At 40.0% G+C, this 15,940-nt stretch overlaps 1 protein-coding gene across 2 annotated transcripts in view; it reads left to right on the forward strand.

Annotated features, from left to right (window-relative positions):
* Positions 1–2,018: 2,018 nt before the first annotated feature.
* LOC117254834 (polyunsaturated fatty acid lipoxygenase ALOX15B-like) overlaps positions 2,019–15,940 on the forward strand; it is a 108,287-nt gene continuing 94,365 nt past the window's right edge. The window contains exons 1-15 of one of the 2 annotated variants that reach the window (XM_078166246.1): positions 2,019–2,035; positions 2,414–2,573; positions 4,683–4,881; positions 5,576–5,630; positions 5,979–6,101; positions 6,219–6,322; positions 8,617–8,783; positions 9,258–9,401; positions 9,862–10,065; positions 10,244–10,330; positions 10,443–10,612; positions 12,385–12,506; positions 12,654–12,754; positions 13,550–13,720; positions 13,946–15,036. In XM_078166246.1, coding sequence (XP_078022372.1) covers positions 2,421–2,573; positions 4,683–4,881; positions 5,576–5,630; positions 5,979–6,101; positions 6,219–6,322; positions 8,617–8,783; positions 9,258–9,401; positions 9,862–10,065; positions 10,244–10,330; positions 10,443–10,612; positions 12,385–12,506; positions 12,654–12,754; positions 13,550–13,720; positions 13,946–14,125 — 1,980 coding nt within the window. In that variant the 5' untranslated portion in view covers positions 2,019–2,035; positions 2,414–2,420 and the 3' untranslated portion in view covers positions 14,126–15,036. Of the gene's footprint in view, positions 2,036–2,413; positions 2,574–4,682; positions 4,882–5,575; positions 5,631–5,978; positions 6,102–6,218; positions 6,323–8,616; positions 8,784–9,257; positions 9,402–9,861; positions 10,066–10,243; positions 10,331–10,442; positions 10,613–12,384; positions 12,507–12,653; positions 12,755–13,549; positions 13,721–13,945; positions 15,037–15,940 lie in introns of those variants that run through there. The other variant, XM_078166245.1, reaches the window with a different exon arrangement.

Genomic DNA, 15,940 nt, shown 5'->3' on the forward strand with positions numbered 1-15,940 from the left:
TAAACTGTCATCAGACGACAGCCAGTGGGTTCTGAATACACATTTCGGCCAATGCGTTCTTCTTTTGCTCTCCACGTGGACTTTTACCTGCCACTCACATGTGATTGGTCAAAACTACTCAGGCTACAAATGGAGCAGAAAACAGAAACCAGAGCACTTCCAAAATCTTGCCTGTTGCCTACAGAGCGGCTGTGGCTCAGAGGTAGAGCGGGTCGTCCACCAATTGGAAGATCAGTGGGTTGATCCCTGGCTCCTCCAGTCTGTATGTTGAAGTATCCTTGAGCAAGATACTGAACCCCAAATTGCTCCCGATGATGCCTCCATCGGTGTGTGAGTGTGTTAAAAACTGATGGCTTGTATTGTAGCCTCAGCCACCAGTGTGTGAATGGGTGAATGTCTAGATGACTAGAAAAGGTGCTACACAAATGCAGGTCTATTTACCATTTACAGGTTCTTCATACATATGCCGATATCTGTTCAGAGATTAGTTATAACATTAGGGCTCAGCCGAGGAGGACACCATTGCTATTTACATCTTGTGCTGCCATGAGCTTGAGGCTCTTGTTCATCAGTAGATGCACTTCTGCTCAGTGATGCAGTTGGCTCAGCTGAGACGATGAGGCTTCAGCTAGGCACAACCGTATGTTGACATAAGCCAGACATATTTGGTTGGCTGAACTGTTGACTTTGGCAGACGTCTGCACTCTTTTATTGATATAATGTAGTCTGTCACACAGTCTGTCTGTTTAGTTTTTGTGGTGCAGGCCTGTTTGCCTTTCACATGTGAATGTCTTGTGTCTGGAAAGCCCACAAACACTATCAGATTCTATCTGCTGTGTGCCCGAATGATTGCTGTAATCCTTCTCCTTCAGCCAGAGCTGAATAAGAAATGGTTGGGTGATGGCATTCATCCATGGCTGCACCTATCTGCACCCCACCTCTTCCTCAGAAATTATGATGGGTGGAATAATTATTTTGACGGTAATGGCTTCTTTGAGATGATACGTGTAACTCTATTGAACCTTTTGAATTTTGATCTTTTTTGCAAAATACTGAGTCGGTTTCTCTGTGACACTCCATCATACTGCATGCACGTATGACAGCTAGTGCTGCCAACTCCACAATATTCTACTGTAATTATTTTCCATGTAATAGAAACTGTTTACTATCATGTTGCAGTTGTTGTCTGAACAATCTGGATAAACTGTGCAGGTGAACATTTTTTCTGTTGTTGTTTTGCACTGACAACATGCACCTTACATTATCCAACACATCCATACACCCTCACACACCACTGATACTGACTTCCACACCCCATCGCAGTATTTATCGTTTACATTGTTTGATATTTTTTTTTAGGGCGGCACGGTGGTGTGGTGGTTAGCATTCTCGCCTCACAGCAAGAGGGTTGCCGGTTCGATCCCGGGCGTGGGAGCCCTTCTGTGCGGAGTTTGCATGTTCTCCCTGTGTCAGCGTGGGTTCTCTCCTCCCACAGTCCGAAGACATGCAGATTGGGGACTAGGTTAATTGATAACTCTAAATTGTCCGTAGGTGTGAATGTGAGCGTGAATGGTTGTCTGTCTCTATGTGTCAGCCCTGCGATAGTCTGGCGTCCTGTCCAGGGTGCACCCCGCCTCTCGCCCGATGTCAGCTGGGATAGACTCCAGCCCCCCCCCGCGACCCTCAAGAGGATGAAGCGGTTAGAAGATGAATGAATGAATATATTTTTTTAACTTTTGGAACCGCCCGATCTACATCCCTCATTTGTTGCGGCCTACGAGCCGGCCGTAACACATGTCATCAGAATTAATATTTTTAGTCAACTGTGATGGTCTCACACTTAAGCTGGTTTGTCATTATTTGCATGGTGATTCTGTTGTTTTGCATGCACAGTAAGTGGTCATACATGTCCAATATTTCATCAGCAGGGCTGACTGTTTACTTAAAGTCATTAGACACTCCCACAAAACTGTATGTATAAATAGAGGAATCGGTGATCAACTTCACCAAAGGAGCTTCTTGGTCTCATAAACAAGTGAGAAATGCTTTCTATTTTTTTCAGTTAGCAATTACTAGACTGAAATAGATTGGTGAGAGAAGACAAATATGATATTAGATATTGTAAGCTACTTTTTACTAATGCTGTTTTCATTGTGATGCCAGTATTTATTTTTTGCACTCAGTCTCGTCTAGTGACAGTTAACCTACTCAGTGGTGAGAATGGTTAGGGTTGCAGTAGCTCAGCTGGAGAGGTGCAAGTTCACCTCCAACCTGGCTCTGACATCTCTCCATTAATGAATGTGTGTAGGTCCTGTTTGTGCACGTGTGTGTATTATTTTAAAATAACAGCAGAGTTAAAAAAAAACCATTTATAAAGGAATGCTTTCTCATTATTATTCTCTTATTATTCCAGAGTGAAAATGGCGGATTATGAAGTGACCGTATACACTGGCAAGCTCCGCTTTGCCGGCACTCTTGACATGGTCTTCATTAAACTGGTAGGAAATGATGGCGAAAGTAAACGCAAGCGGCTGGCAAGCTTAGTAGGGGATTTATCCTTCACCAATGGAGCTGTAAGTCTGAAATATCACACTCTGGGTTTAAATTTATAACATGCTTAGCAAGTTCTATCTATATAAGATTATGAGATAGGTTTGAGTGTGCCATCCCAAGTTTTTTATGCCCCTTTTCGACAGTCATGGGCTGCCTTGGCTTGGTTTGTTTTGCTTTGGTTTGGGCCATCAGCCCAGTCTCTGTAGGAGACCAATAAAGTGTGGAGTGAGTTTGGTGACACTACACTGCATCATATTGAAATTATTGATTAATATTCCTGATAAAAAATCCTAGAAATTATGTAAAATGCCTGCCTTTCAAACCAAGTGTTGTAGTAGAGTCTGTAGCAGAGCAATGAAGTGTGGAGTGAGTTTGGTGACACTACACTGTATTACAGTGACGTTATTGAATATTTTTGTAATATCCCTTTCGGTGTTGCACCTTGTAGACGGTCCCTGCCGCTGCGCTCACAGCCGGCTGCACGTAAACGCCAGTTATCTTGGTGTGGCTCCGAGGACGGCTCATTTTGATGAATATTATGTTGTAGCTCGTTGTCTATCTTACTACGATTGAAAATATGCGTGTTTTGTGTTTTAACAACGTTTCACTTAAGAGTTATTGATCCCGGAAGTTCGAATATCTTTCCAACTTTACCGCAGTCAGGGACTGTCTTCCTGCAGGTGTGTCTTAAACTGATGATGGCTTGTCTTGAGTGATGCAAAGGTGCTGTAAGAGCCTGCTGTCTGCAACTCTTCATCTAACATCTCACTGTGGCTGTTTCTGCTTCCAATTTTCTCCCTGCCATATAATCAGACTTGCCTGTATTGAAGAAAAGCTGCTAACAAAATTGCGCTATTTCAGTAATGACAAATTACATTTGCTATCCACCTTATTCCTAGCCCCCATGATACCTTGAATTATGGGTGCAACTTCTGGCGTTGAACCAAAGCGTAACAGTTTGTTTACACTACTCTATTATTCTTTCCAAGATCAACTGGGAAATAAAACATAGAACACACCACCTGATATAGCTCAAACAGGATTACGTGACCATACCTCTGCCATCTCTGACAGCCACCTCAAAGCAACCGAGCACGCTAGCAATTAGCTTGCCTTGCTGCGTTAAAATATTGTTAAATATATTAATTGGTAAACTTCTGCTCCTTCCAAAGATGATTTATGATTTTTGATGACTTATTAAGAGACACTAACACATTCAGCAAACGTTTAACATAATTCAGTATTAACTCTAGCTCCATGTAAAGTGAATAAATGTGATGTTTCCCAGCTAATCCTCCGCTCGTCTGCGTTTACACGTTTTTTAACTTCTGATTAATTAAAAACTGTTCTGAGCAAAACATGATGCTGAATTTAGCAGCAGACTTTAGTAATAGTAATATAGAGGAGGAGTAAAAGACATAACTTTGGGAATTCATTTTTTTTATATGATATAAAGGAAGTACAGTAAATCAGCAACACATTCTCAGCCCTAATGACTAAATACATATTTCAAGGTTTGTTGCTGAGTTAATTTTATAACGAGCAATTTTCTACTCTAGGTTGAGAATGAAGTCAGACGGTCAAAGACAGGGATATCATGTACTGACATTGAGTGTCGGACCTGTCAGTCAAGGTGTCATTCTCTTCTGCAAATTCTGATTTGGTCATTTTTTGGCTATGTCTTGTGAAACTCTTGTGGTTTTATTTCTCATATCAATGGTACCTTTAGCAACAGGAACAATCCCTTTTTGTTCTGGTTCCACGTTCAACACACAGTTGCTGAAGACAAAACTTTAGCTTAGACTGGTTGTTAGTCCTCAGAGACACGGACAGAGCAACAGGTACCAGAATAACGCAAAGACATTTTAGAAAATGCTAAGTTAACTTTAAATATTTGTTAAAAAATAAATCAGTATTTGCTAAACTAAAACAATAAAATAAAGCAGAAATCTAAAGTAAAAACAGGATGCAGGAGAGAAACTAAACTACAAACACCAGAGATTCAGTTTATTTTATGTAGTGCACATATTGTGCACATTGCACAAGTTTTATTTTATCCACCTTCCTATGTTCCTCCTATGTTCAACTCTTGTAAAACTGTTTTCACACCATTTCTGTCATTATTCCAGGTGTCTACCTTTACTGTGTCCTGCCCTGTCTCCATTGGAAAGCTGGAACTGATAGAGCTAGAGAAAAAGTCTCGCCTTACTGGGGACAATTGGTTCCTGGACAAGGTGGAAGTGAAATCACCAGAGGGAGACACCTACAACTTTCCCATCTACTGTTGGATCACTGACAGCAAGGTGCACCGCTTCAGAGAGGGAGAAGGTTTGTGGAAATTTGCTTGTCTGACATCCTGTACGTTGTTCACGGACCACAGAAAACATTAATTCTAGATAATGAGGAGGAGGCTGAAGTTCAGTCAGTCTTTAATTATAGAGCACCTTTTAAACAAGTCAATGTACTTCTGCTTTACAACTGATGATGAAGAATGTTAGTGTTATAATAATTATAATCCATCCATCCATTTTCATAACCGCTTATCCTCTTGCGGGTCGCGGGAGGGCTGGAGCCTATCTCAGCTGACATTGGGAGAGAGGCAGGGTACACCCTGGACAGATCACCAGACTATCACAGGGCTGACACATTGAGACAGACAACCATTCACACTCACATTCACACCTACGGACAATTTAGAGTCACCAACTAACCTGCATGTCTTTGGACTGTGGGAGGAAGCCGGAGTACCCGGAGAAAACCCACGCTGACACGGGGAGAACATGCAGACTCAGCACTAATAATTATAATGTCAAGAAAAAAATAATATCACAAGAATAAACAATTAAATACTAATTAAATTAAATATATAATAAGGATGGTAACAGAATGGTGATAGAACTAGAAAGACAGCTAAAAGAAAGGCAAGTTCTGCAGGCTGGACAATACAGAGGCTGAAGCAAATTAAGTCGGACATACTGTAAATATGAACAATTTTAAACCTTTTTGTGGTTCTTTCTTCAAGATACACCAGAAAAAGTTTCGCTGCACGAGCTGAAACAGCGAGAGAAAGACTATTGGTAAGAGCTAAGAGCTTATTCACATTTGAACTTTACGCATCCCCAAAACTAACGTGCATCCAAACCTCCTCCACCTTCGGCTGAATATATTCCTGACATAGAATAGCTAACCTATTCTTTTTGCTAAGCTACCTGTCAGGGTATAATCAAATGTATTACACTGTAATATCAGTTAATTTTCAATATTAAAATTTCATATAATATATATATATATATATATATATATATATATATATATATATATATGTATATATATTATGCCTGCACACTCTAAATAACAACTGCAGATACACTGGTATCCAGATTGTCCACAGTTCCTCACCACTCTGCTCTTCTCTATTTTCCCAGCTGGCGTAAGCATATAGAGGGAATACCCCACTGCATGGAGGCAGAAAAGCTCTCTGATCTGCCTTTGGAGGTCCAGTTCTCCATCATCAAGAACGCAGAGTTTATTTACACTGCATTTACTGGGTGAAGTCCTCAGATTCTGTCAGATATCTATTTATCTATCTCTGTAACTAAGTACCTGCCTCTGAAAATGATTAAAGGCATCATAATGAACTCACTCTTTTCTTTTCTTTTTTGTAGACTGGCTGAACTGAAGCTGACAGGATTTGCTAATTCCAAGGAGAACTGGACTTGTATTGATGATATCAAGAGGGTGTTCACTGGCAAACGGACTGACTTATCAGGTACTATCATGGTAATTCAATTGAATAGTTGATACTGTATGCAGGATATAATAATAATAATAATAATAATAATAATCATCATCATCATAATAACAATAATAATAATAATAATAATAATAAGAGGAATACATTTTAAAGCACCCCAGACAGAGGCCAAACAGTAATGCCAAAGGCCAGACAAGAGATCAGATGCAAAAAAATATTAGAAAAAAGACAGATGATGATGAGAAATTATTTAAAAACAAAAACCATACAAATAAATGTAAATACAAAAAAAGTAATAACAGCAGTGAAAAAAATGGCTGTAAAAAGATGACAAACTTAAGCATTGGTGAAACAGAAGTGTTGAATGAAACTTAAATTAAGTGTGAGCACTGGCATTACAGGAAAATCAGAAACTCAGCAAAAAGACATGCAAAGTTTTAAGGTTTCCCCTGTGCTGCCAGCTCCCAGTGCTCCCTGCCTGTCTGCCAACTAAATTTCTGCCAGATGATTATATGTGCTCATGTATTTGGGAAACTAAATACTGTTCATCTGCACACACTCCCCACACTGCAGTGACACAGACCTGGTTGAAAATTTGCAAAGTAACCCTTTAATTAGTATACTAAGTAACTTTAGTCATCAATTTTAATGTTTTTTAAAATTTTATATACTTTATTAATCCCCGAGGGGAAATTCAATTTTTTCACTCTCTTGTCAATTACACACAGGTCCGAACAGACAAACAAGACCTATACATGCACTAAGTGGAGAGATGTCAGAGTGGGCTGCCCATGACAGGCGCTCCGAGCGGTTGGGGGTTTCGGTGCCTTGCTCAAGGGCACCTCAGCAGTGCCCAGGAGGTGAACTGGCACCTCTCCAGCTACCAGTCCACGCTCCATATTTTTGGTCCGGACGGGGACTTGAACCGGCAACCCTCCAGTTCCCAACCCAAGTCCCTATGGACTGAGATACTGCCCCCCCAACTAACTGTAATGGAGTAAAAAGTGCAATATTTCCCTCTGAAGAAGAAAGTGCCATGAGATTAATATACTCAAGTGAAGTAAAAGTACCTCAAACTGACCCTTTGCTAAGTCCCGCTCCTGGACACAGACTGGCCAATCATAACGTAGCATCAGGCCGGCTCAGACCAGGGTCTGACAACAACACAGCTGTGCTCCATTGACTCTAATGTAATCGTTTCAGATTTCCTTCATTTTCAGGCTGGTTTTGTGGATTTGGAGCTAAATGTTGTGCCTGGGGCACGTCGTGTATTAATGATACTCGTTACCTGGAGAGGTTGGAAAAAGATATACGTTTCTTCCCTGTTCCAAAACCAAAATCAGACCCTGAAAAGTGCAGGGTTAGCTAGCTAGCTACTGAAGATATAGCCTACTGAATGTATACACATGCTGCTTTTGCTTGGCAGCGGCACGGAGGGGAAGCCAAACACCGTTCATCTGCACACACTGTGATGCCACACTGCTGGTTCAATATCAGCAAAGTTTCCCTTTATATTCATTGTCTTGTGTGGCGATCAGCAGTGATGTGGTGGTTCACTTTTACACTGTGATCTGTAGCCTATAGTTCGGCTTTAGCTTCTAACTATCTTTGTCTTTTTAACCTGTTGTTGCTGCTGAGTCAGTTTGACATCCTGGATATATCCTTCAAACACAGACTGTAGACCCCTCTGTCTGCTTCTCTCTGGAATCACTGTTTCATTTTTCAAAAAATATGATAATGTTTCTTCAGGGAGTGCAGTTGGTGACAGTGTGGGCTCCATGCCTACTCTGGAGGGCCAACTGTGTAAAAATTATGTTCCTCTGGTTATATTGTTTCTGTCATTTGTGTGTTGTGCTTGTGAAACATTTTTATGGCAACTTTCAAGGTTTTCTTATTGGAGATCTTGTGACAATCAGGGTCTCAGTTTTTATTATTATTTATTTATTATTCCAGAAAGGGAAGGGACAGAATTTTTTTTTACCTTGTTCTGTTCAACCTTGGGGACAAACAATTGTAGAATATTGTGAGAGCGCAGGCCAAATAAGTGTAAAACGTATGTTTCCTTGTGTTGGACAAACAACTTGTGGACTGTGAAAACAAGAATTTTTTTCTTATCTTGGTAAGGGTGCTCCTGACCACTCGTAAAATTGTGTTCAGTCATGTCTGTAACACTGATTTCTGTGTAATACATTATTCAGCATTTTTCGCTTTCACATGTAGTGGATAGTTAAGTTGCCAACAATGGTACTGTAAGATTTTTCGACCCAAAATTTGAAACCCAGTTAATTTAAACTCTGTTCTTTTTCCAGACTATGTCCAGGAACACTGGAATGAGGACGCCTTTTTTGGTTACCAGTTTCTAAATGGTGTCAACCCCATCTTGATCCGACGCTGTTCAGCTCTGCCTGATAACTTTCCTGTCACTGACGACATGGTCTTCCCCAGTGGTCAGTTCAGCTTGGCAGATGAGATGGAGGTGATTGTCTTGACTGATTGATCTTAGTATTAGAAAAATCATGTTTTACCACAACATGTCAAATTTGGAATTGCATGTTGCACTCACATGTTCAAGTACAATATCCAAACAGTAGGCATGTGACCCTTCCCAGGACCCCTCTGTGTGGAGTTTGCATGTTCTTTCCATCCACCCAATGTCGGTTTTTCCAGGTACTCCGACTTCCTCCCACAATCCAGAGACATGCATGTTAGGTGAATTGGTGACTCTAAATTACCCATAGAATGTGAGAGTGAATGGTTGTCTGTCTTTATGTGTCAGCCCTGTGATAGTCTGGTGACCTGTCCAAGATGTACCCCGCTTCTTGCCCAGTGACAGCTGGGATAGGTTCCAGCCCCCTGCGACCCCTTACAGGATAAGGATAATGTTGGATAATGAATGAAAGCATGAATCTTTGCATTTGAATCAAATCATTTCTCATCCTCACTAAAACAGAAAGGCAACATATTCCTGTGTGACTACAAGCCTTTGGATGGAGTAAAAGCAAACATCATTGATGAGAAGCAGCAGTACTTGATGGCTCCCCTCATCCTGCTCCACAAAACACCTGATGATAAGCTGATGCCAGTTGCTATTCAGGTGAGATTAACATTAAAAACGCCAACATATGGAAGCTTAAAGTTTGGGGGGGGGGGGGTGACATGCAGCAAAGGGCCACAGGCTGGATTTGAACCCAGGCCTCTGCGGCAACAGCCTTGTACATGGGGCGTGTGCTCTAACCACTAATCCACCGATGCCCCAGCTATGACACAAACAAGTCAAGTAAAGTTTATTTACATGACACACCAACACTGATTTATGCAAGACTGAGGATCGTGAGGCTGGTGTTTCCAAGATGACCCTGTGCTCCAACCTGGGCTTCAAAAAAAAATTAATTTCCCCTTCAAGGGTCAACAGGATATCTAACTAAAAAGCAGATGAAACCTATAATGAATATCCGATCATATAACGATCTCAGAAAATTCGTGATTATTATTGACCAGTACTGGTATTGGATATACTGGATTGAATGAACCACACCTCCTTCCTTCTCCTGCAGCTGAAGCAGACTCCAGCAGAAGACAACCCCATCTTCCTTCCTACTGATTCTGAGTATGACTGGTTGACGGCCAAGATTTTTGTGAGAAGTGCAGATTTCAACGAGCATCAAGTCAACGCTCACCTGCTGCGCACTCATCTGCTGGCTGAAGTGTTTGCAGTGTCACTGCTGCGCAACGTGCCCAGGACACATCCACTGTACAAGGTAACTGAGGGGAGAATACTGAACTTGTAGTTTTGCTCTGCTTGCTGCATAATAAATCATAGTGTTTTGATGTTTATATGTTATATATTTCTCACTGTTAAATGGTATAGAGGCATCAAGATTACTGACTTGGTTAACATGTAATACTGTTACTAACAGAGTTCCCTTTGTCTTTCAGCTCCTTGTACCTCACACTCGCTACACTCTGCAGATCAACTTCTTAGCTCGAGCTCGTCTCATATCTGAGACTGGATCTTTCACACAGGTACAAAAAGACCAACACACAGTAGACCATCAGCTAAACATGTTTCTTGTTTCAATATCATGCACAGTATTTGTCTCTAACTATACTCCTGACATATCTGACTGTCCTCTAGTTTGCATCCTGTGGTGGAGAGGGTTTGGTGACACTCCTGCAGAGATCACTGTCCTCAGTGACCTACAGCTCCCTCTGCATACCAGACGACATCGCTGAGCGTGGGCTGGAGGACGTGCCGAACTTCTACTACAGGGATGATGGACTCAAGCTTTGGGATATCATCCACAGGTAGTATAGCCAGTTTATATTCTGCACTCTGTTAATAATTATACAATATTTACGCAAAATGTTTTAGTGACATGTAGCTGCCATGCTAAGCACTACAAAAAACCTACACCATTTTCAGAGACTGGACTTTTCACACAGGTACCAAAGGGCCGACATGCTCAGCAGACCATGACCATGTTTGTTAGAATGCATTTAAAGGCCCTGAAGCACACCCAAGTGAAACTCAATCGTCTCTCAGATAAGAGTTAGACTTAGCTTTCGGTATGGATTCACTTTTCTTTTCCATTTGCAGGGAAACATTTTTAAATATAACTAGTGTAGCTGTAGTTGTTTGCTAGAAAGAAACCAAGCACACAACTGAATCACATACAGCTAATGATGCTACTGAGGACAGGACAGATCAGCTGGCCAGCGCAGAGGCATCAGATCTGTGTTGATGAGATTGCTCCAGCAGGGAGAGGCAGTCTTCTTAGGAAAGCACACTGACAATGCAAATGTAAGACTAGAGAATTCATTTTATTCCCCCAAATCATTTTCCATGCTCCGGTTAATGATGTCTGGCTAGGCTATCCTATAGAAAGAGCCCAGACTGATTTTTCCACTACTGATCAGGGGATGACTGTAATTTCTGTCTGCTCTGACATGACATACACTTAACTTAAAGGCTGTTTTTTAACAGTATACTGTAAACTGAAGTCACATAATTTATGTACTGTGCAGAGTGGCAGTCAATATTGGGGATACATGTTATTTATGCAAAGGCAATTTGCTGTTTAAATAAGTCATCATACACAACATGTTTTCCAGGTATAGGAAAGTACGAGCGCTCCAATCCTCACTGAAGCCCTCCCTATTCGCGAGCTTTTATTCATGTAACCCAGTTTTCTCAAAAATGATTTCTTTTGTCAGTCTTTCTAAAAAGCTGCAACACGTGTAGGGTTTTCTGTCCATAATCTAGCAGCTACTAAACAGTGTTGTCACTGTCCTGAGGCTTTTGAGTCTCAAGTTTGAGTCGACTTCCTCATCATTTTGGAGGCAGTTGTTTGGGGTTTTGTTGAACTATATTGTGTTAAACCAGGGGTGTCCAAACATTTTTGAATGGGGGCCAGATAAAACAACGTGAAAATACCTGGGGGCCAACTGATTTTTATCTTTTAATGGACTATTATTACGTGATGCCTGTCTACAAATTGTATGATACTCCTATATGTGAGGTGAAAGGTAAAAATGGGAAGTGATCTTGCTTGATTAACCATTATTGTGTAAAGGGCCACATATGGTATATTTTGAAAGTCAAGCTGAGGACTGATTAAAATTGGTCTGCGGGCCACAACTGGCCCCCGGGCCAGACTTTGGACATGCCTGTGTTAAACCATGGACTGTGTGTAAAGATGAATGGTATGACAGTTGGTGAAGGCAAAACATCTCAAGCTCCCCCTGGTGGCTGGCTGCAGTATAGGCCATAAATGGACATGGGCCAAACTATAGACGATATTACATATCAAATATAAAAGATGTGTCGATCTTCTCATATAACTCTCGCAAGAAAGCAACTTGGCACGTTAATGAAAATGTCAAACTTTACCTTTAAAGCTGTATGATGCACCGTGTCGAATATTGCTCCAAATTCTTAAAAAAAACAGAACAGAACTGATTGTTCTAAAAAGACGGCCATTAAATTGTCTAGTATCTTACAGTGTGCAAAAAATACATAATTGAATTAGGAATGTATTTTACTTTTTTTTTTTTTTAATTATCAACACTTCTCAAAGGTTTGTGAAGGGAATGCTCACTGTCTACTACAAGAATGACGAAGACGTCCAGCAAGACTCTGCACTGCAGAGGTGGATTTCAGACATTTTTGAATATGGATTCCTTTCTCAAGCAGGCACAGGTGGGCTGTAAAGAAGAGCTCAATGTTAATGATGAGAGATATGCACATTAATGTACCATATATTCATATAATGCAAACATGAATTAAACTTTAATTCAATCGTCTAGATGTCTTTAAGTGATGCAGTTTATTTCCTCTAATTCTCAGGAATTCCACAGAGCTTTAACACTGTGGATGAGTTGGTCAAGTTTGTCACCATGGTGATCTTCACTTGCACAGGACAACACTCAGCTGTGAACGGTGGACAGGTGAAGCCTTTTCATGTACCGCGTAACAAACACTAAGATCACAATCTTAGTTTAACATTTTAACATTTGAACATTTGCTAAGTAGCACAAAACACAAAGTACAGCTACAGTTCGTTTTGCAGGTATCTGGTCATAAACAAAAGTGTTGAATTAATAAAAAACTGATCTGATGATGGTGCTGAATAAAAGGTCAGAGGATCACTGAGGTTATCACAGTTCATCCTGAGGTCAACATGAATGTCTGAAACAAATTTCATGGTGATCAAGCAGAAAGATGTCAAGTAATTTCTGTGAAAAACAAAAAAAAATGGTGCTACAGGAAAAATCATTAGGATTCATCCTCCATGAATGTCTGTACAAAGTTTTCCTTACAGTACAAATTTATAATAATAATAATAATAATAATAATACATTTTATTTAAGGGCGCCTTTCATGGCACTCAAGGTCACCTTACAAAAGTACAGAAGTGCATAAAAACAGGGATAAAAACAAACAATAAAATACAATGGACAGTGCAAAGATCAGACGGAGTATGAGAGTTTGAACAGATGGGTTTTCAGTCTGGTTTTAAAGAAGGGTAAGGCGTCCGTGTTGCGGAGGTCAGGGGGGAGGGAGTTCCAAAACTGGGGAGCCGAGCGGCTGATTGCTCGGCCCCCCATGGTGACGAGGCGAGCAGAGGGGACAGAGAGATTTCAGGGTGGATCAAAAGTGGTGGATTGACTGACAAACAGACTGATATGGCATGGCTTCAAAAACTAATACTCAGTTATCTGTTAACCATTCATTCACTGCAGTATGACTATGGCGGCTGGATGCCCAACACTCCCATCTCCCTGCAACTTCCTCCACCAACCACAAAGGGAAAAACAAGCGAGGCCACTTTGATGGACACATTACCTAACGTGAGCACAACAGCTAATGGAATGGCCGTCATGTGGCTACTCAGCCAGCAGTCCTCTGACTTTGTAAGTGCAACCTAAAGAAAAGTTACACAAAATTACATTAATGTTCAAGTTGTGGAATGAAGGTTAATATGTCAATAGAGCAAAACACCCTCTTTGAGCCACTGAAATATTTCCTGCTCTCTTCCTATAACTGTGCACTATATTGCCAATAGTTTATGTTTGATAAACATTCAAATGCTTGTGGTAAAAAATGTTTTCTTTTTAATATATTATTGACTTCATCAGGTCCCTCTTGGCCAGTACCCAGAGGACCATCACTGTGAGGATATTCCCTGCAAACTGGTGAAGGCTTTTCAAGGAGAGCTTCAAGCGTTAAGTGCAAACATCAACATCAGAAACATGAGTCTGGAGGTGCCATACACATACATGGATCCAGCTGTGGTAGAAAATAGTGTGGCCATTTGAATATCAGAAGGTGTGACCTCCTCAGCTGTTGGCCGAATTCAGCTTCATATTAACAAAAGTGAGAAAGGGAAAAACGCATGCTCTGTTTTAACTGCTACTATAGGTGGAAGGAAGCTACTGCATGTGATCATTTTATATTGATCTGTGATTTCTATACAGCCTGGTTGATTTTAATGTGGTGAAAATGCAGTTTTAGATCATAATTCACATATCCTCCTGAGACCCGAACTCCCCCAAGCTATTTTCGATCAGTAGGACCCGATAAGTATGAAAAACTAAACATTGTCAAAGATAATGAAGTCCCAGTGTCTTCAAACCAGTACTTCCTAATCATCCGTGTTTTAGCTTTTTACTGTTGCTAAAATTGGTGCCATATAAATCATAAATTAATCATAAAGAAACAACTTTAAACCATTAAATGTGATCAGGTTTTGTACTTTGTCCACTTTTGGGATTGGCTGCAGATTGACTTGGCAGAGATGGCTGCCATCTTGTTTTTACATGGATTAGTGTTTTGTGCTCTTACTGCCACTAGATGGCACAAAAAGTGTCCACAAATGAGGACAACGGGTCTAAGTTAAGTAGAATGAAGTATAAGGTCAAGTAAACCCAAAATGTAATGTCCTCATATGAGGACACAGGGTCTCAGGAGGATATGAAGGCTCCTTAGTTTGTCAATGAATACGCAGGGCATCTTATAATAAATTACTAGGGAAAAGTATTATTATGAGTTATGATTGTAACACTTTAGAAGTAAACTGTGCCTAATGACTTATTGTCATTATGAAGTATATATAATTGACCTACAGTGGCATGCAAAAGTTTGGCAACCTCTGGTCAAAATGTTGTTTACTGTGAAGTTAAGTGAGTAGAAGATGAACTGATCTCCACGAGGCACAAGGTTAAAGATGAAAAACATCCTTCAACATTTTAAGCAAGATCAGTATGGGGTGCCGTTTGTAAAGTGTCTCACGGTGAAAATAACATCAACATTTTGCCACATTTAGCTTCAAACAATGTTTTAAAAAAGTGTTGTGAATTTTTTAACGTCACCTTTTACCACATTTACAGCAATATTTGTTAACTTAGAAATATATTAAATAGTTAAATCTAAATATTAAATGTGGCACCTAAATGTTAAATGCTAAATCTAAATCTAAATACTAAATCTAAATCTAAATCTAAATGTTAAATCTAAATGCTAAATATAAATATAAATGTTAAATCTAAATATTAAATCTAAATCTAAATCTAAATGTTAAATCTAAATGCTAAATCTAAATATAAATGTTAAATGTTAAATCTAAATGTTCTGGCTGAAACTAAATATTTAGCTAATATGCAAATTCACACTGCCGGTCACCGAAAGTACCAAAATAAACGCTCGAGATGGTCAGACTGTGTTTATAGAATCAAATAACGAATTAAAACCAACTTATCGGGGGAAATGGACACTTGAACATACATAAGCGTGATAATAACTACCTAAAATAACAAGAAACATGTTTGGAGAAATTTTATTTGATGTGTACTTTGAGTTGTTAGTGTCCCTTCGGAAGGAATCACCATGTTGTTTACAAATACTTCTGGGTAGAAAATCAGCAGAGTTTAGCTACATATATATATGAATATCTCACATATTTCACGTCACTATATCACCGTTTAGACTAATCTGGTGTTTGTAAAGTCTATAAACACAATGATTGAACAAACATTACTATCATGTTCTGAAATTAATAACATGGTTTTCGTAGATTAGCGGGGCTAACCGTTAGCTGTTAGCCCCGTTAGCGGTGTCTGTAATGACTCATTAAC

The sequence above is a fragment of the Epinephelus lanceolatus genome, chromosome 3 (genome assembly GCF_041903045.1).
Source record: "Epinephelus lanceolatus isolate andai-2023 chromosome 3, ASM4190304v1, whole genome shotgun sequence".
NCBI lineage: Eukaryota > Metazoa > Chordata > Actinopteri > Perciformes > Serranidae > Epinephelus > Epinephelus lanceolatus.